Here is a 20,258-nt window from a genome sequence, read left to right as displayed (position 1 = left end):
GCTATAACGCTTGTTTTGAGACTGGGAATTTGTTCCAGTATGGTTGATATATTAGGAGTGATTTGAGCATAATGCCAACTTTGCATGAGCTTATGCGTGATTTTGATGGCAAGCAACATTAGGTAAATGTAGAAAACTGTATCCAATAAAACTGAGATGGGTACAAATAACAAATATGTAAAGCACACATACACATAAGCATGTATCTTAATACATCTTCTTTACCCCAATTCACCCGGTGTGTTATGAGCTATACCTATCCTCATCTGGTATTTCAACTGCTCATCCATTTTTCCAATAACCTTTCTGCTAGCATTCACAATTTTTATGCCCTTCTGATTCCCATTTCTACAAGTTAACTTCATATCTTTTCAAGATGAAGTGCATTATTGTAGTATTCATGTACTTTGTAACCTTTTAACATGCATAATACATGCTATTGTGTTTATTAGGTTCCTATCACTTTGGTATGTTACTGTTGAAGTTTTTAATGTGATGCCCCAACCCTATTTTCCTCATAAACCCCAATTCTCTCTGGGAATTGGCACAATTTTGCATAATACAGTGATGTTTTTAGAATGTATATATCTTGTTACAGCTGAACTGATAGTACTTATCAACTGGTGAGTCTCAGGAGACATACTTAAAGGTATGTATTAGAGCAGTACTTTCCATATCTTTAGAGTCTTCACCTTCCTAAATTTTCATATTCATATCCTTAAACATGTGCACATGCACACATATACACAAACACAGAAGCAACTGAAAGAGCAGGCTTTGGGCCTTCTGATTGTGAAACAGTGGAGCTGAGTCACTGTAGAATATCCTGTGATGCAGAGGATTTGTATCAGTTATTGTCATCTATTTGTAATCTTTGGTGTCCTATAGTCAACAGGAAAAAAATCAAGTCATTGAATTAACTTTTTTAAAGAAAAGTGAGATCATCTCAGAATGTTTTACCATAACACTCTGGATTTTAACTGTAACTTGTTGTTTTACTAATGATTCTTTGTTTTCTTCCTGGTGCATCCATAGTTTCTGAACAGACATTACAGTCAGGTACAGTATAGTCAATTGATCTATAAATAAAAGCAACTTTTTCTTTCTTTTTCTAAAGTTTATACTGTACACAAATAAAAAGATGTAATTGGAAATTTTCTCATTTTGTCCTCAGACTCTAACAGGATAAATTGATATTTTGTTTTAATCTGAAAGAAAAATGTTACTTTAAAAGTTAAGTACTTCATTTAGAAGGAGATATACAAAGTTCTGTATCTTCTCATATCAATGGCTTGATTCCAATTAAAGATAATTCAGCTAGTTTTAATTTCATTTTTTTATTTCTTTAAACAAGCATTGTTAGTTCTATACCTTCCTTTGGATTAATTTCAGAATGCTATCTGTGTTATTTGTGGCTTCTCAACTGTGGCAGTCACAGTGGTGAAAAAGCATTGTCACATTTTCTTACATTATGGATGGCAATATTCTCTTTTGGGGAGGGGATGATAGTGAGGTGTGAACTCAAGGACACTCAACCTCTGAGCCACATGCCCAGACCTATTTTGTATTTTATTTAGAGACAGGGACTCATTGAGTTGCTTAATGGCTCACTTTTGCTAAGGCTGGCTTTGAACTCAGGATCCTCCTGCCTCAGTCTCTTAAGCCACTGGAATTACAGGCGTGCACTACTGCGCCCGGCTGGATGACAATATTCTATAACTACAGACCTGCACTAAAATATGATCTGAAATTGTTTAATTTAAAAACACTAGTATTACTAACCAAGTCAGAAGACTTAAGTACATAATACCTAAAGGTTATTATTTTTCCTGCCTATTTATTCAGAGGAGCCCATTTCTTCATTCTGTGGACAAGGTTTACAATTTTGTCTTTAAAGACGAATATGTGGCAAAAGGAATAAAAGCAACAAAGCTCATGCCAGAAATTTGGCTGAAAATAACATCTTTTCTTCCCCTTGTTAAGATTTGGTATCAAATTACTTAAGATTTGTTTTGCCTAATTTTTCTGAGTCTTTTGAGAAGAGTAGGGAAGAGAGCACTTGGCTATGTTTTGGGATCATATAGTGATTTTCTGAAATGATGTGGTATTTAGGGATGGACATCTGTTGTTTGAGTACAGATTCATTATTTCTTTAAGTACATTAGTGTATGTGTGTGTTTGTGTGTATATTTTACACAAATATACATATATGTATGTGTATACATATTACCTTATTCCATTTAAAAACCAATTTGACTTTATTAATTTATACAATGCCACAACCTCTTTTTGTTCATGCTATTCATTATTCTCTTGCTTAATATTTCAAGTTATACAATCATAGAATGTATTTCAGTGTAGAATGTATTTTAGAAGCTCTCTTCACAGTAGTAACAATGGCAGTGACTTTAATGATAAAGACCAAAGATAAACCATAGTAATAGAGAATGATTTTTATATAGGTACAGTCAGCTTTCAATTAACCATACCAACAGGCCAAAACAAATAATCTGATTTTATTACTGTCCAAATACCTCTTCAGGTAGTCAAATCACTGGCAAGAGGGTAAGAAATATGCATATCTACTGCTGGAACAATGGGGATATGCTTATTATCAGAACCAACAGTTCTTTCACTAAAACTATATTTATAATAATCCTAAAGCATTATAATCCTTATTGTTTCCACTCTTATTTTATCAGTAGACTGATACTTCATAATATCATAGTAATGTAAGATTATGTGGTAAAAGGTGAAATAGTTTTGATTTCCTTTTTCTCTTACCAGTTAACTGCCAATTAAGTGCAAATATTGTGGTTTTAGGTTGAGGTACTGTTAAAGTTCTATTTTTAAGTGCCAAGATGGGGTGTAGGCTTAGAAGGGCAAGATAGATGATACACCAAAAAATATGCAAGAAGAGAGGCTGAGGATTCAAAATGTATTGAGCATTCATTTTGCAATTTTGTATTTTTATTTTGTATCGGGCACCTTTTTTGTTGCTAGGGATATTTCAGTAAACAAGACCAACCTTTTTTCAGTTGTCATGAAGGGAGATAGCTACACAATGAATAAATAAAATACAGGTTGAATATCCCAATACAGGTTGAATATCCCTTATCTAAAATGGTTGGGGGCAGAAGTGATTCATATTTCAGAGTTTTGAAATATTTGCATAGATTTACTGCTTGAGTATCCTAATTGGAAACTCCAAAATTTCAACTGCTTAAAAATCCAAAATTTTTTGAGCATCATATTTGTGCTCAAAAATTTCTGGATTTCGGATTTTCAGATTGGAATTGCTCAACCTGTACATAGTTTGTAAATGGTAGATGCTAGAGAAAAAAACAAGCAATAGAGGGTAATGGAAGGTCAGGAGCAGACAGCAGTTTTAAATAAGGTGGTCAGGGATGACTTCATTGAAAAGACTTTAAGGAGGTGCAGTGAGAGCGTTGCAGGCAGTGGAAATGGCCAGGACAAAGGCCCTATGGTAGGAGTAGACCTGGTATCTTTTTAAAACAGTAGGAGGCCAGTGGCAGAACAGTGAGTGAAAAGGAGAAGGTAGAAGGATTAGATAAATTATTTAGGGCCTCATGGACCATTCCTAAGGACTTTTGTTTCTATTTCATTTTCAGCTGTCTCATATCTTCCATAATATATATTTTTGCCATTATTTATCAAGCTACCTGTCAGTAGCAAAAATCTTAAAAATAAATGCTCTTAAATGTTTTTATTTGAGGAGAAATAAAATATGAGTTTTTACCAGCCTCTTCATAAAAATTGTTTAAAGTCCAGTTACTATATTCCTAAAAATGTTCAACTTGTAGATTTTTGTACTTTTTAAAACAGTAAATGTTTCATTGTAATGGAACTGTTTATTATGCATGTTGTATGTTGCTATAATGATTTTGTAATAGTTTTTTAACTTTGGCTATTATATTTGTTTTTATTGATTTTTTTTTTTAAAAAGTGTGTTGCTTAATTGCCTCAAGCTGGGCTTTGCATTCAATGCTAGATCATTTTTATGCCTGTGCATGTATCTTATTTGTGCTTGTGATGATAATTACACTTTTCATATCTCAGTTATGAAAATAAATTTTTATAAATGGCATAATGCAGCTAAAATTCTGTTGTGTTTTGTTTTTGATTAGCATCTTCAAAAGTACTAAAGAGCATGTGTGAGAACTTCTACAAGTATTCAAAACCCAAGAAAATTAGAGTATGTGTCGGAACCTGGAATGTGAATGGTGGGAAGCAGTTTCGCAGCATTGCTTTTAAGAATCAGACGCTCACTGACTGGCTTCTTGATGCACCCAAGTTAGCTGGCATTCAGGAGTTTCAAGGTTGGCTTTTTATTAAGTGGTCTTAATTTTAAAACCTGACTGGTGATTTGTTGATTTAGGAAACAAATGTAGTGCTTGATAATGTGCATTAATTTTAAAAAGAAACTTTGGCTTCCTTTATAAATTTGAGGGCCAACATTTTTATAGGTCAAATCTACCTCTTTTTTATTTCTATACCTTTTTTATCTTTTGATAGTTGAGTTTTGAAATAGGGTTTGATGTAAATAGATATCATTGAAGGTAGTCACACACATGTAAGAAAAACTAGTCCTGTTTTATTCTTTTGTTTTTTTAATTAAATGATAGTAGAATGCATTACAATTCTTACTACACATATATATACACATATACAGCATAATTTTTCATATCTCTGGTTGTATATAAAGTATGTTGATACCAGTTTGTGTCTTCATACATATATTTTGGTTAATGATGTCTGTTTTAATCTTTTAAACTGACATGAACAAAGATTATTTTGTAACTGATAATTTGAATATTATTCTTCAAGACTAATATGCCTAATTTTTCAATTCTAGTTCTTTGTTTAATTCCTATGGTAAGAAATATCAGGGTGGGTTATAAGTAGGCTTACAAAACTTATTGTAAGGATGCTTTCATTATGATTCTCATTAGAAAAAGGAATTTAAGAGAACTTAATTTTTTTAAAAAAATCAAATTACTTTGAAAAATAGTATATAGGGTCACCTCTTTAAAAACATCTGTTCCTGCTGATGGGCAGAATCACAGCTTCTGGGACAGGAGTTCCCTGTGTTTCTCCTTTGCTAGCAAAGCAATAAAACTTTTTTTCCTTTTTCTAAAAAAAAAAAAAAAGTATATAATGAACAATGTTATATATGAAGGTTATGAGTACAAAAAGTAGTATTTTTTTCTTTCTTTTTTTTTAGTCTTTTAAAATTTATTTTAGGGCTGGGGATGTGGCTCAAGCGGTAGCGCGCTCGCCTGGCATGCGTGCGGCCCGGGTTCGATCCTAAGCACCACATACCAACAAAGATGTTGTGTCCGCCAAGAACTAAAAAATAAATATTAAAAATTCTCTCTCTTTCTCTCTCTCTCTCTCTCTCTCTCTCTCTCTCTCTCTCTCTCTCTCTCTCTCTCTCTCTCTCACTCTCTCTTTAAAAAAAATAAAATAAAATAAAATAAAATTTATTTTAATCCTGACTTAATCACTGGGATTTTCCTAAAACTTTTTATTAAAATGCCCTTTTTGCCTAATTTAATCCAAGCTGGAAACAGAAGAAATAATAATGGTAATAATAATACAATAATAACTAACCCTGTAATTCTACATAATTTACAGATGCTTATTTAGTCTTAGACCTATTATGTTAACATTATTCCAGCTTTATGGATGAGGAAACTGAGATAGAAAAGTGGAAATAATTTGCTCATGGTCATATAGCAGTAATGGCACAAAGAGGGTGTGAGTTAAGGCAGCTTGGCTCCACAGTGTGTATGCCATGTCTCAATGGATGTGTGAACTTAGGCAAGTTTCATAGGTTCTCCAAAGCTTCATTTTCCTGTCTGTAACAAAGATAATTTTCTGTCTTATATAAGTTGTTTGTGTGGTAGCTACATGAGATATGATGCAGATTTGAGCTTGGCATGTAATAATAGTCAAAACTTTTTTATTTTTCAATATTAGTTCATAATATTTTAGGCTCATTTTAGCTATTTGTCTTTATTTTTAATATGAAGTTCCCCAAAGTACCCCAGGACTGCTTATCTGAAGTAGCTTCCCTTCTTTTTTAGTTCTTTCAGATATAAAAAAGGATAATAGCTGAGACAAAGTGAAGTATCTTAACCCCTGGTTCTCTTCTCCTTTTCCTGGATTACATTCATGTAGGAAATAGCAAAAAGTTTCAAATTCGAATATGAAAAATGCCTCCCAGCTGTTATCTCCAAAATTTGAGAGTTTCTCAGCCACTTTATTCGTTATGTCTTTTCTTAATAAATCTTTCACCTCTCCAATTTTGATTCACTTTAGCCTTCAAGAAGTGATAATAGTTTCTCTATTGTCCATGACTCAAATGTAAGATTCTTTCAAAATGTTACTTAAGGGTTTCCAAGAGTAATAATCTTTTAAACTTTTTTTTATTTGTTCTAATTAGTTATACATGATAGCAGAATGTATTTAGAATGCATTCATTGTACACAAATGGAGCACAACTTTTCATTTCTCTGGTTGTACATGATGTAGAGTCACACCACACATGTAGACATACATGTAACTAGGATATGATGTCCATCTCATTCCACCATAATTCCTGCCCCCTTACCTCCTTCCTTCCCATCCCTCCCTCCCCTTTGCCCGATCAAAGTTCCTCCATTCTCCCCACCCCTCATTATGTGTCAGCATACACTTCTCAGAATATTTGGTCTTTGGTTTTTTGGGATTGGCTTACTTTGCTTAGAGTGTTATTCTCCAACTCCATCCATTTACCTGCAAATTCCATAATTTTATTCTCTTTTAATGCTGAGTAATATTCCATTGTGTACATATACCACAGTTTGTTTATTTATTCATCTGTTGAAGGGCATCTAGGTTGCTTCCACAGTTTAGCAATTGTGAATTGTTCTGCTATAAACATTGAAGTGGCTGCATTATTGTACTTTGCTATTTTTAAGTCTTTAGGGTATAGACCAAGGAGTGGGATAGCTTGGTCAAATGGTGGTTCCATTCCAAGTTTTCTGAGGAATCTCCATACTGCTTTCCAGAGTGGTTGCACCAAATTGCAGTCCCACCAGCAACTCATGAATGTGCCTTTTCCCCACATCCTTTCAACACTTATTGTGGCTTGTATTCTTGATAACTGCCATTCTGACTGGAGTGAGATGAAATCTTAGAGTAGTTTTGATTTGCATTTCTCTAATTACTAGACATATTGAACATTTTTTATGTATTTGTCGATCAATTGTATTTCTTAAAGAATCAAGTTTAAGATATAGTAGAAAGTAAATTTAAAGTAATGTTACCTTTTGTATGAATTAGTTAACTCAAAACACAAAAAGTAGATTTTTATGAGATCTGGTGTTACGTTTTATTGGATGAGATTGTAATTTGATTAAGGCTATATTTAAAAGTATTTCTTGGATGCTTAATTGTAGATAAAAGAAGTAAACCAACTGATATATTTGCAATTGGTTTTGAAGAAATGGTAGAGTTGAATGCTGGAAACATTGTGAATGCAAGGTAAGCTGGTCAAGTAACACTGGAAATTTTTCTTATTGAGGGACTTGGAACACAGGTAACATGTTAGCTTTTCATCATTGCTGTGACCAAAATGCTTCACAAACAACTTGGAGAGAAAAAGGATTATTTTACTCATGGTTTCAGAGGTTTCAGTCCATGGTTAGTCATCTTAATTGCTCTGAGCCTCAAGTAAAGCAGAACATCATGGCCTACCAGGGAAAAGGCTGCTCAACTCATGAGAGAGACAGGGTCTCCAAAGGCATGTCCCCAATGACCTACTTCCTCCATCTGTGACCAACCTGTTTACACTTTTCTAGCACCTCTCTGTAATCTATTTAACTGTTAATGGATTGATCCATTGATGAAATCAGAGTCCTCATGATCCAGTCACTTACCCAAGTCTCCATTTCTGAACCTTGCTCCATTGGGGACCAAGTCTTTAAAAACGTGAGACTATGGGGGACATTTCAGATCCAAGCCATAACAGGTAATTTAGTTATTGTTGCCAGGATAAATTGAGATAATATATGTAAAAGTGATCTTTAAGCTATGTAATACCAGTTCTTAAACTTTTTGGTCTAAGAATCTCTCTACACTCTTAAAAATATTGAGAATCTTTATGTGGGGTGTCTCCCAAAATCTCACATGTGAGACAATGCAAGAAGGTTCAGAGGAGAACGGATTGGGCTGTGAGAGTCTTAATACAATCAATGAATTAATCCCTGATGAGATTAACTTGAGTGGTGGCTGAAGGTAGGTGGGGTATGGCTGGAGGAGGTGGTACATTAGGGGCATAGCTTTGGGGTATATATTTGATTCTGGCAAGTGAAGATATCTTTCTCTGCTTTCTGATCATCAAATGAGCTGTTTCCCTCTGCCACACTCTTTTACCATGATGTCCTGCCTCACCTCAAGCCCTGAGGAATGGAGCCTGCTGTCTATGGATTGATACCTCTGAAACCACGAGCCCCTAAATAAATCTTTCCTCCTCTACAGTTGTTCTGATCGGGTCTTTCAGTTACAACAGTGAAAAAGCTGGCTAAAACAATCTCAAAGAAATTTTATTAATGTTGTTATATTTATTATATTAGAAGTTAAACTTGAAAATTTAAAAACACTTATTTAACTCATTTTAATCTCATTATCCCAGATGTAGAACACCTATAAAAGCAAATATACCACTTATGGTAACCTTGAAATAATATTGAATGATTATTGTTTTAAAAGGCAATCTTTTGAGAAAAGTAACAGGTGAATATTTAGAGAGTTTGAAAAAATATAGATGTATTTCATAGATGAAAAGATTATAGGGTATATAAACTCTAGATTACATTTTCAACCTGTTTTAATGCACTCATATAAATTTCATTGAAATATTCACAGAATAACATTCCAAAATTTACTGAAAAGGTTGGCATGGTTTTATAGTTCTGCACATTTCTTTAATGTCTGACTTAAAACAACTAGAAACTTATATCTACTTCTGTATCACTCGATTGCAGTGTGTTGTTTTAGTTGAACTATATGGAAGAAAAATCACATAAATGTGTAGTTGAAAAGGGAAAATTTTTAATGGCCTTTCCAGATAATTTCTTCTCTGATATTACATCCAAACTCAAAAGTTTGTCTTAAAAACTTGTCTTAAAAGTTAGTTGCAGAATAGAATATGAAACCATATCAATGATTTTAATTCCTCTATTTATACTAAAGTTCTTCATTGATACTTTATCCTTTCATATTTAAAAAAAAATTTTTTTTAGTTCTTGTTAGACACAATACCTTTATTTTGTTTATTTTTATGTTGTGCTGAGGATCGAACCCAGGGCTTTGCAGTGCTTGGCGAGCACTCTACTGCTTAGCCACATCCCAGCCCAATCCTTGAATAATTTTGTAAATCATATATTGGTCATTTGGAAAAGTTAACTTAGTTATGTAGAGTTACTAAAGTTTGACATATCTTATCATACATATCAAAGCACTATATTAGTTAATATCATCACTGATATATGAAAAATTTTTTTAAATATTGGAAACTGTAAAGATATGATAGCAGACACTAGTTTTCCAGAATTCTATTTTTTGCTTAAAAACTCAACTTTTTATCATTATAAACAAATGTTCTTGGTTGTTTTTCTTGAAGAGACGGGGTTGGCTGAAAAAAATATATGTCTGATAATTAATCAAATCTGAATAGCCATAGTCTGTCATTAGTTCTTTCTTTATTTTTAAAAAAATATTTATTTTTTAGTTGTAGGTGGACACAACATCTTTATTTCTTTTTATGTGGTGCTAAGGATCGAACCCAGTGCCTCACTTGTGCTAAGCGAGTACTCTACCACTGAGCCACAACCCCAGCCTTGTCATTAGTTCTTTCAAGAACAATTGTATTCCATGAAAAATGTGACAGTTTTATGCCTGTTATCTCAGTGTCTCTGGAGACTGAGGTAGGAGGATGTAAGTTCAAAGTCATCCTGAGCAATTTAGTGAGACCCTGTCTCAAAATAAAAACTAAAAAGGGCTGGGGATGACCTTATATTATACTACAGAGCTATAGTAACAAAAATAGCTATTGTAACAATACAGTAGTTTTGGCACCAAAACAGGCATGAAGAATAAGGGAATAGAATAGAGGAGACAGAGACAAACCCACATGAATACAGTCATCTCACATTAGACAAAGCCTCCAAAAACATACACTGGAGAAAAGATAAATCTCTTCAACAAATGGTGCTGGGAAAACTGGAAATCCACATGTAGTGGAATGAAATTTAATGCCTATCTCTATTCACAAAAGTCAACTCACAGTGGATCAAAGACCTAGGAATTATACCAGAAACCCTGCAACTCTTAGAAGAAAATGTAGATCCAGTACTCCAACAGCTTTTTTTAAATAAGACATCTAAAATACAAGAACTAAAACAAAGAATCAATAAATGGGATAGTATCAACTAAAAAGCTTCTTCACAGCAAAGGAAACAATCAAGAACATGAAGAGGGAGCCTACAGAATGGGAGGAAATCTTTGCCACCAGCACATCAGATAGGTTGTTAATTTCCAGGATATGCAAACAACCTCCAAAAGCTTAACACACACACACACAAAAAAAAAACCCAAACAAATAACCCAATTAATAAATGGGCAAAGGAACAAAACAGATGCTTCCCAAAAGAATAAATACAGTCAACAAATATATGAAAAAATATTTAACATCTCTAGCAATTAGAGCAGCGCAAATTAAAACTATATCGAGATTTCATCTCACTCCAACCAAGATAGTAGAATGAACAACTTTCCTACAGTGAATCTCAACATCATGTACATCTGCAAGACTGGGATCCAAATTAGAATATATTCCATGTTTGTATAAATATATCAAAACAGAATCTACTGGCATGTATGATTAAAAAGAACAGTTAAAAAGTGGGGGCTAGGGATGTAGTTCAGTGGTAAAGCACCCCTGGGTTCAATCTCCCAGGTCTGTGTGTGCGTGCGTGTGTGTGTGCGTGCGTGCGTGCGTGTGTGTGTGTGTGTGTGTGTGTGTGTGTGGTGGTGGTAAGAAATGGCAATTAGCTCACAACTCAAAGTATTGATACTTTTCCTTGAGATAATCATACTTGAGTATATAGAATCACTTTGTGTATATTTCCCATTTATCACATTATCACATAGAATGTTGAAAAGATTTGACTCAAGGGTTAAGCTTGATAAAACTATGCTTACTGCATCATTAAGGACAGTCTTAAGGAAAAATGGCTTTTTTATTTTCCTGAAATTACATCAAAATGAGGATATATTGACTACCAATACAGTTTGGTGCCTGGTTTCAAGTGAAGTCATCACTTTTAACATTGTTGCTTTGACATCATCAGTGCAAATGTCGGCCAACACAGTGAAAAAAGCAATGTCTCAGTAGTGTTATAAAAACAGTTTTGACTCCATTGATTTGGGGAATCCTCACAGATGTCTCCAGACCACACTTCAGAGAACTGAAGCCAATTTACAAGTACAAATTGAGTAAAACTTAAAGCTTAAGTGTTTTAACAAAATATAATTGCTTTTATGTGTGAAAAATTGCCCATTTTTATAACATTTTAAAAGATTTTCAGAAGAATATTGTCGATAAAATATTATGGTTTTGTCATCAATTTTAGAAATTACAATTATTTTGTTGGCCAAAGTGAATTATAATTCAGTTAGGGAAGTAGAAAAACATTGTGCTGCTCAAGTAGCTTTTTTGAAAATATATATTTGATTTTGAAATAGAGCATACTTTTAAGGTTCTTGGTACCAAACAAATTGTTTGTCTAAAAAGAGTTAAATCAATTTCTCTTTAATAAAAAGCAGTGATTGTTTATTCATTTATTTAACCAGTATCATTTGATCACATAATTTTAGGTAGTACAGATATATACCTCAGTGAACAGTACAGACAGAAACACCTGCCTTATTTTTTTTAATATTTATTTTTTAGTTGTAGTTGAACACAATACCTTTATTTCACTTATTTATTTTTATGTGGTGCTGAGGATCAAACCCAGGGTCCCGCACGTGCGAGGCGAGTGCCCTACTGCTGAGCCATAACCCCAGCCCAGAAACACCTGCCTTCTTGGATTTTGTATTCTAGTGGGAAGAGACAGACAATAACTATAATAGATTATAGAGCATGTTAGAAAAGTGTTATGAAAAATAGATAGTGGTAAAGGGAATCAGGTCTGTGGAGGTGGAAAGTGTCGTCAGTTTTAAATGGAATGATCAGGGTAGGGTTCAATGACCTGAGGAGTGGCATAAAGAAAATGAGGAGGATACTGTTTTCTTTCCAGAAAGAATCCACATTATAGTAATGGGACTATGGTAGGTGGTGAGACAATGTTTGGAGGACGTATTGCATAGTATTGGACTGATGGGTATGAGGTCATATTTATACTTAACATTTGTGTGACCTGGAACAAGGAGAGAAAACTGTTTTGCTCTTGATTGGCAGTTCTTAGTTTCAAACTTAATGCTATCAAACTTCTATAGGTAAGAAAATGAACTTTTATCTGGTATTTCTTAGATGAACAATATTGCATATAATCTCTGCTTTTTATAATCCAGTCTATTATGATTGACTATGAAATGTAGAAATTATGAAGTTAACATTTTTCAACTCCTCATGAAATAATTAATCTGAGCAATCATCATCAGTAAATGCTAAATTCTAAAAGAAGGGTTAGTGGGGAAACTGGAATCCGTTACTGATCTAAATCAGTTTAACATTACTAGAGATGATGTGCCTTTTGCTTTGATATGGTGGGAGGTACACAGCACAAACTAGTAGCTTAGTTTTACCAAAATTAATGCATAAAATTTGATCATGGCTTTTAATCTAGTTTTTACATTAATCATTTTACAGGAAATGTAAGGGATAGAGGAGATATGTTAAGATAAAATTAAAACATCAGCCAAGTCCAATTTGTTCAATATTTTATGGGCACATGACCCAGTTTCTTTCAAAAAAAAAGAAGAAAAATGATATTAAAAACAGGATGGTGGAAGGGGGCAGGGGATTAGTAATGATGGTGGAATGTGATGGACATCATTATCTAAAGTACATGTATGAAGACATGAATTGATGTGGACATACTTTATATACAAACAGAGATATGAAAGATAGTGCTCTATGTATGTAATAAGAATTGTAATGCATTCTCCTGTCATGTATTTAAAAATAAAATCAATTTAAAAAAACAAGTCATATATGATCTTATATTGAACAAATAAACAATATATACATATTGAGAAAAAAAGAATTAAGAAAAACAGGATGGTAATATTAGAGATATAAAAGATTAAGAGAGATTCAAGAGACTTGGCAAGCAAATGTGTTGTGTAGGCCATGTTTTCCCTCTGTTTTAAAGAAATAAACTGGGTTAATCAGCATTTCATTGCTTTAACCAAAATACGCAACCATAACAACTTAGAAGAGGAAAAGTTTATCTTGGCTTCCAGTTCCAGAGGCTTAGTCCTTGGTCAGTTGAGTCTATTGCTCTAAGTCCACGGTGAATTAGAACATTATGGTAGAAGGGGATGGTAGAGACAGCTGCTCCATTCATGGCAGCAAGGAAGCCAAAAAGAGGAAAGGGGGGGAAGGGGACACAGAAAAGATGAATGCATCAGTGACTCACCTCTTCTGGCTGCACCCACCTGCCTAACAGCTCTCACAACCTGATAATTTGACCTCTAAACATTCCTGCATTGATTATGCTAAGTGAAGCTAGCCAAGCCCTAAAAAACAAATGCCAAATGTCTTATTTGATATTATGAGAGCAACTAAGAACAGAGCAGGGAGGAAGAGCATGAGGAAAAGATTAACGTTAAACAGAGACATGAGGTGGGAGGGAAAGGGAGAGAGAAGGGAAATTGCATGGAAATGGAAGGAGACCCTCATTGTTATACAAAATTACATATAAGAGGTTGTGAGGGGAAAGGGAAAAAAAAAGGGAGAGAATTAAATTACAGCAGATGGGGTAGAGAGAGAAGATGGGAGGGGAGGGGAGGGGGGATAGTAGAGGATAGGAAAGGTAGCAGAATACAACAGTTACTAATATGGCATTATGTAAAAATGTGGATGTGTAACCGATGTGATTCTGCAGTCTGTATTTGGGGTAAAAATGGGAGTTCATAACCCACTTGAATCTAATGTAAGAAATATGATATGTCAAGAGCTTTGTAATGTTTTGAACAACCAATTTAAAAAAAAAAACATTCCTGCATTAACACAGGAGCTTTGGGGGGGTGGGGAAGATGCCTCATGTCTAAACCATTACACAAACCAACCACAATAAGATATTTTTAGGTATTAAATCATTAAAATCATATTAAATATGAACCAAGTATTAGATGATATTAAGAAATTGTTAAAATTTAAGTGTGATAGTAACATTGTGGTTATATAAAAATAAAAATGTCCTATTGCATTAGAGATGAATAATGAAATATTTATGAATGAAATGGTGTGTATCAGATTTGGTCTAGAATGTTCCAGGTTTATTTAAGAAAGCAAAAAAAAAAACCCAAAAACAACAACCACCATGAATGGGGGGGTTGGCAAATGTTTGTTATATTAAAGCTGAATAATGGAATATGGTGGTTTATTTTATAATTATCTCTTGTACATTGAAAAGTTTTCATAAGTAATTTTAAAAACTAAATCAATTGTAATTCCATAAAATAAGAAAAATGTCTGAAATGTCTGGAGGCACATACTTCTCCTTGACCCTAATGAATACCTAAGAAAAAAATAGTGTACAAGCTTGTAATTACTTGTGTTATTTATTAAGTCAGTTCATATTTTCTTTGTAAAGGAGTTATAGATAAGATTTTGAAGTGTGCTGTTATTTTGGCCAAATTTCTTCTTAAATGAAACAAACAAAAATAGCCTGGAGAAAGATTTTAGAGTTTTGAGAAATTCAGGTAAAGTATGGTATCTTTTTAAAGATTCCCTTTTTAATATTTTCTGTTAGCACAACAAATCAGAAGCTATGGGCTGTAGAACTTCAGAAGACAATCTCCAGAGACAATAAGTATGTGCTGCTGGCTTCTGAACAGTTGGTAGGCGTCTGCCTGTTTGTTTTTATCAGACCACAGCATGCTCCTTTTATCAGGTCAGTAAACAGCACTCTTCTAAGGCTACTTTCTACCACTAAATATCTATAAAAAGGGCTAGAATATTGCTTCAGGGAAACACTTATCTGTAGTTCTTGTTTCAAAGGGATGTTGCAGTTGATACTGTGAAGACTGGAATGGGAGGTGCAACTGGAAATAAAGGAGCAGTTGCAATCCGAATGCTCTTCCATACAACAAGCCTTTGCTTCGTCTGTAGCCACTTTGCTGCAGGGCAGTCACAAGTCAAAGAGAGAAATGAAGATTTTGTAGAAATAGCACGAAAATTAAGTTTTCCTATGGTAAGCTTCTGTTGCTTGTCCTTGAAAATAAAGCTCTGAAATGTGTTTTTAATTACCTCAAATTCTATATTACGGTTTTTGAAAATTTAAGTTAGTTCTTAGAAACATCAACAGTATTCACCTTTACAGATAATTTCAGGTGTTGTTACTATTGGGTTAAAGAAACAGAATTGTGGGAGGGGAGGCATATCTGAGGCAACAAAATAATGTAAAACATTTATACAAGTTGTTTTGAACATAAAATTCCATCTCATGCTTTCAGGGAAGGATGCTCTTTTCCCATGACTATGTATTTTGGTGTGGTGATTTCAACTATCGAATTGATCTCCCTAATGAAGAAGTCAAAGAACTCATAAAACAGCAAAACTGGGATTCTCTTATAGCAGGAGATCAACTTATCAATCAGAAAAATGCTGGGCAGGTACCTACATGCTTAAGAAGTTATTTGCATTGAGAAGGGATTTGGGGTTATAAAACATGCTTTCCTTAATCAGTTTTTTTAATTTCTTGGATGATATTTATACTTATGTGTAGATAAGCAGATATAGAATTACCTCTCTTGAGAATCAAGAGAGAGAGAGCATGCTCATGTGTGGCATACAGAGCTCATTATAATTCCCAGAAAGAAAAATGTGTGTCTGTAAGACTCACTTTCAAGTAGAAAGTATACTTTTGGTGGGCACAATTGGTGGTAATAGTTTTTAATTTTAATTTCCAGGGTTATTGGTTTTGGTATTTAAGAGCATAGGATAATCTTTTTAAAGATTTTTTTTAAGATGGACACAATATCTTTATTTATTTTGTTTATTTTTATGTGGTGCTGAGGATTGAACCCAGTGCCTCACATGTGCGAGTCAAGCGCTCTACTGCTGAGCTATAAACCCAGCCCCATAGGGTAATTTATTTTGTTGTTTTCTTCTGTTTTATCATCTGCCCTTTTTTTGGAGGGGGTGGATACCAGGGATTGAATTCAGGGGCACTTGACCACTGAGCCACATCCTCAGCCCTATTTGTATTTTATTTGGAGACAAGGTCTGACCGAGTTGCTTAGTGCCTCACTTTTGCTGAGGCTGGCTTTGAACTTGAGATTCTGCTTCAGCCTTCCAAGCCGCTGGGATTATAGACGTGCACCACTGCACCCAGCTCTCATCTGCTTTTTTGAAACTTTATGACCACAAAATTTTGGAAGAATTTATTTTAAAAAAATAGTTGGAGCCCACCTGATACAATGCCTGGGGATCATAAGATGTGAATTCTTATACTCTAGGTACCTTTAACAGTTTTAGACATCAGCTCTGTATTTGGGAATAAGTTGTAAGACTAGATGACTTCCAAAATTCCAAACTGTTTTCAATGTCTCCTATAGCTTAAGGACATAGAGAATTCCCTTATTCATGTTTTTTTAAAAAATATGTTTAATGAAAGGTTAAACAAGTGCTAAGGAAAAGGCCACATTCATTTTTTGTTTTTGTGGTTTTTTTAAAACTTTATTCCATTTAAAGTGTTCATTAGATGATACAAATTTCATTCCAGGGTATTTAGTACATAATAGATATTTAATGAATGATTGCCTGAACAAAAACAGAACTTTTGTGCATTTTACAATAACTTGCTTTGTGTATGTTTATTTTAGATTTTTAGAGGATTTTTGGAGGGAAAAGTAACCTTTGCTCCTACCTATAAATATGACTTATTTTCTGATGACTATGACACCAGTGAGAAGTGCCGCACCCCTGCGTGGACAGACCGTGTCCTCTGGAGGAGGAGGAAGTGGCCGTTTGATAGATCAGGTTGGAAAATGGACTTCTTTATTTAGGTGAATTAAAATGATATAAAACCAATGAAGAAGAAGAAAGCTAATTCTTTTCAACAAAAGTTACCTAGAATAAAATAAATAAAACTTAGATATGACATTTTTAAAAATAATCTGTTTTTAGTGGCATAATTTCATAAAAAGAGAAGGCAGGAAACTTTAAAAATTTTTCAATTGAATACTCATTCAAGTTTTTAGGTTGAATAAATAAAGTGGTCTGTGTGTACTTTGAACTGCCACTTGTCTATTGAATTATTATAAAACACTATTTGGTCACAGGCCTCTAAGTAAACTTAGAAGTAAGGCCACATTATAATTTTTACTAAATAAACAATAGAATGATAAAACTACTAAAAAAACCTTTGTAATTTAAAGGTGTCTAGACTTCCTGTCCATTAACAAGGGTGTCTGGCATTCCAGCCTTAGACAACTAAAGCTAAGGAAAGGAAAGATATGCCTCTTTGCTGCACATGATCTGTCCTGATCATATGGTCTTGTGTTTTGTTCTGACTGCAGCTGAAGATTTAGATCTTCTAAATGCTAGTTTTCAAGATGAAAGCAAAATACTGTACACGTGGACTCCTGGCACTTTGCTGCATTATGGAAGAGCTGAGCTGAAGACTTCTGACCATAGGTTTCAACTGTCTCAGTATTTCTAATGGTGCTTGAAGTTGGTTTGAAATACATCCTTTTAAAAATATTTCTAACACATCTATCTTCCTTTATGTTTTCAGGCCTGTTGTTGCCCTGATTGATATAGATATATTTGAAGTTGAAGCCGAAGAGAGGCAAAACATTTATAAAGAAGTAATTGCAGTTCAGGGTCCACCAGATGGTACAGTATTGGTTTCAATCAAAAGTTCTTTGCAAGAAAATAATTTTTTCGATGATGCATTAATTGATGAGCTCCTGCAGCAGTTTGCAAATTTTGGTGAAGTTATACTCATAAGGTAAGTAAAATATTTGTTATCCAAAAGCAGCTCATGATTCATAAACAATAGTTTCCTGTATTACAAATCACCTAATTGGTGTTTTAGTAATGTATGAATATTTTTATTTCCAAACTAAAGAAAAATCATACTATAGATGTTATTCAAAGAGCTCATAGGTTTTGAAACTGAATTCTCTACTTAGAAAGCTTAAATTGAATAATGAAAATTTTATATGAACAATTGAAGAGAGAAATATGTGCAAATTCAGAGATGACTTCTTGAGATTCCTACACAATGTAATGTATAACCCAGCTCTATAACAAAGCTGTGATTATTTTTTTAAGGAGTGATAAAAGTTAAGTGGAGAGATTATCCCTTCTTCAGATTAAGAAATGTGATGTTTAGATTAGTTTAAGTCTGTTTAATTTCCAACAGAGAAATGGTGAACAGTTAGGAGTCATTCCATTCAGTCTTGGTTTCCCTCATTGGTTTAACATCTGCCCTTTGCAGAAGCAGATGCTTCTTTTCTTGTTTTAAAAATGTTCTCTCCCATATGTGTAGCAGTTTTGAGAGATTGAATGACATGTGTATTTGAATGCCATAGAGAAAAAAGTACTATTAAATGCCTTTTTGTGGTGTTTGCTTTCTTAGGTATGTTTACAGATGTTCAATGAGCAAATCTCTTTACTAGGTGCTATGGAAGAGCAGAGGAGCACTTGATGCAACTTCTGCTTGTAGTCTTGTTGGGAAGAGCCACATAATAAACTTCCCTGTATTCTAAAAGTACAGTTCACAGATGGTGTGCTTTCTGTAGAATGAAAATCATGCCTGAGACACCATAGAAGTAAATGAGGAAATTGTATTTAGACTTCCCTCAGATTTTTTGACAACAATATTTTAAACCTTAAAAAGAAAACAAAAATCTTTCAAAATTTTAGGGCTCTAGGAAGTACATAATGAAATCTTCCAAGTTCACAGATGCCAGTAAGCTCTGCCAACTACAGAAATGCCATACCACCAAAAGGATCTGTGCACTGTGTGAGTGGGCAGCAGAGTAGCCAATAAGCATCCTCATGAGTAAATGTGAAATACTGCACTCAAATGAGTCCAGATTGTGTAAGGAATGAAAGGTTGATAAAGGAAAGGGACCTATCTGTCTTAGTAACCCACTGGAATTTTCTTAGCTCAAAATTGGAGCCAACAGCATTCCTCAAAATGCTTATTATCATGATTGGAAAAAGTATTGGTAAGAAAATAAGGTGACATTAATATAAAACTGTGAGGTGTCTCCACACTTGGAATATTCATTGTTATACCTTATGGTAGCCCAGTTGATAAAGAAAAAGCAAGCAATGAAAGTAAGCAAAGAAACAAAAATAAACAAAACTGTAAGCATTAAAACTAAATTATTCCTTTTTGGTCTAGAAGAAGCCATTAAAGAATAACTGAGTCTGTAAACGCCTTTAAATTTAAATAAGAGGTTCCAGGAAATGTAGACAGGACAAATTTGGATACATTTAAATATATATATTAATTGAAGGAAAAGACTATTGCTTTTAGGTTAGTGGTGAAAGTAGGAAGAAAATACAGTTGCTAGAGGACCTACTTAAATCCATGAATGTCTAAAAACCGAAATCTCTTGTTAAAGTTAAAAATGTGTAAGGGTCACTGTGTTAATTGAGGATAAGGACCAAGAAATTCTTTTATGACCTAGAATCATAAAAGCTTTGGTACCATGATCAAAGAACAAATAACGTTCAGCGTTGGGGAACTGGTGCGGCCTCAGTGCAGCCCTAACAGGTGGTTGTGACCTTTGAAGAGGAATATCATCTGTTGCCAACATTGTGAAAAAGATACCTTCATATTCTCTAAGAATAACATCTCTGTATGAGAATGACAGCATCTTGACATTACAGCATCCTGCATCCTGCAGCTTAATAACTTTATGCCAAAGAAATTGAATCAGTTACCTTGGTCATGTTTTAGTGATTATAAAAATCTGTTCCAGGCCCTTGATTT

The 20,258-nt window shown here is 33.9% G+C and overlaps 1 protein-coding gene across 22 annotated transcripts in view; it reads left to right on the top strand.

Moving 5' to 3' along the window:
- Synj1 (synaptojanin 1) overlaps positions 1–20,258 on the top strand; it is an 81,693-nt gene that overhangs the window by 39,684 nt on the left and 21,751 nt on the right. For 14 of the 22 annotated variants that reach the window (XM_021725332.3, XM_021725329.3, XM_021725333.3 and 11 more), the window contains exons 13-21: positions 1,036–1,059; positions 4,149–4,340; positions 7,467–7,551; positions 15,054–15,194; positions 15,302–15,494; positions 15,757–15,915; positions 17,128–17,284; positions 17,824–17,941; positions 18,042–18,257. In XM_021725332.3, coding sequence (XP_021581007.1) covers positions 1,036–1,059; positions 4,149–4,340; positions 7,467–7,551; positions 15,054–15,194; positions 15,302–15,494; positions 15,757–15,915; positions 17,128–17,284; positions 17,824–17,941; positions 18,042–18,257 — 1,285 coding nt within the window. The remainder of the gene's footprint in view (positions 1–1,035; positions 1,060–4,148; positions 4,341–7,466; positions 7,552–15,053; positions 15,195–15,301; positions 15,495–15,756; positions 15,916–17,127; positions 17,285–17,823; positions 17,942–18,041; positions 18,258–20,258) is intronic. The other 8 variants (XM_078044538.1, XM_078044535.1, XM_021725335.3 and 5 more) reach the window with 1 other exon arrangement.

Source organism: Ictidomys tridecemlineatus, chromosome 3 (genome assembly GCF_052094955.1).
Source record: "Ictidomys tridecemlineatus isolate mIctTri1 chromosome 3, mIctTri1.hap1, whole genome shotgun sequence".
NCBI lineage: Eukaryota > Metazoa > Chordata > Mammalia > Rodentia > Sciuridae > Ictidomys > Ictidomys tridecemlineatus.
The sequence above is the reverse complement of the archived record's forward strand: the minus strand, read 5'-3'. Positions and strand labels throughout refer to the sequence as shown.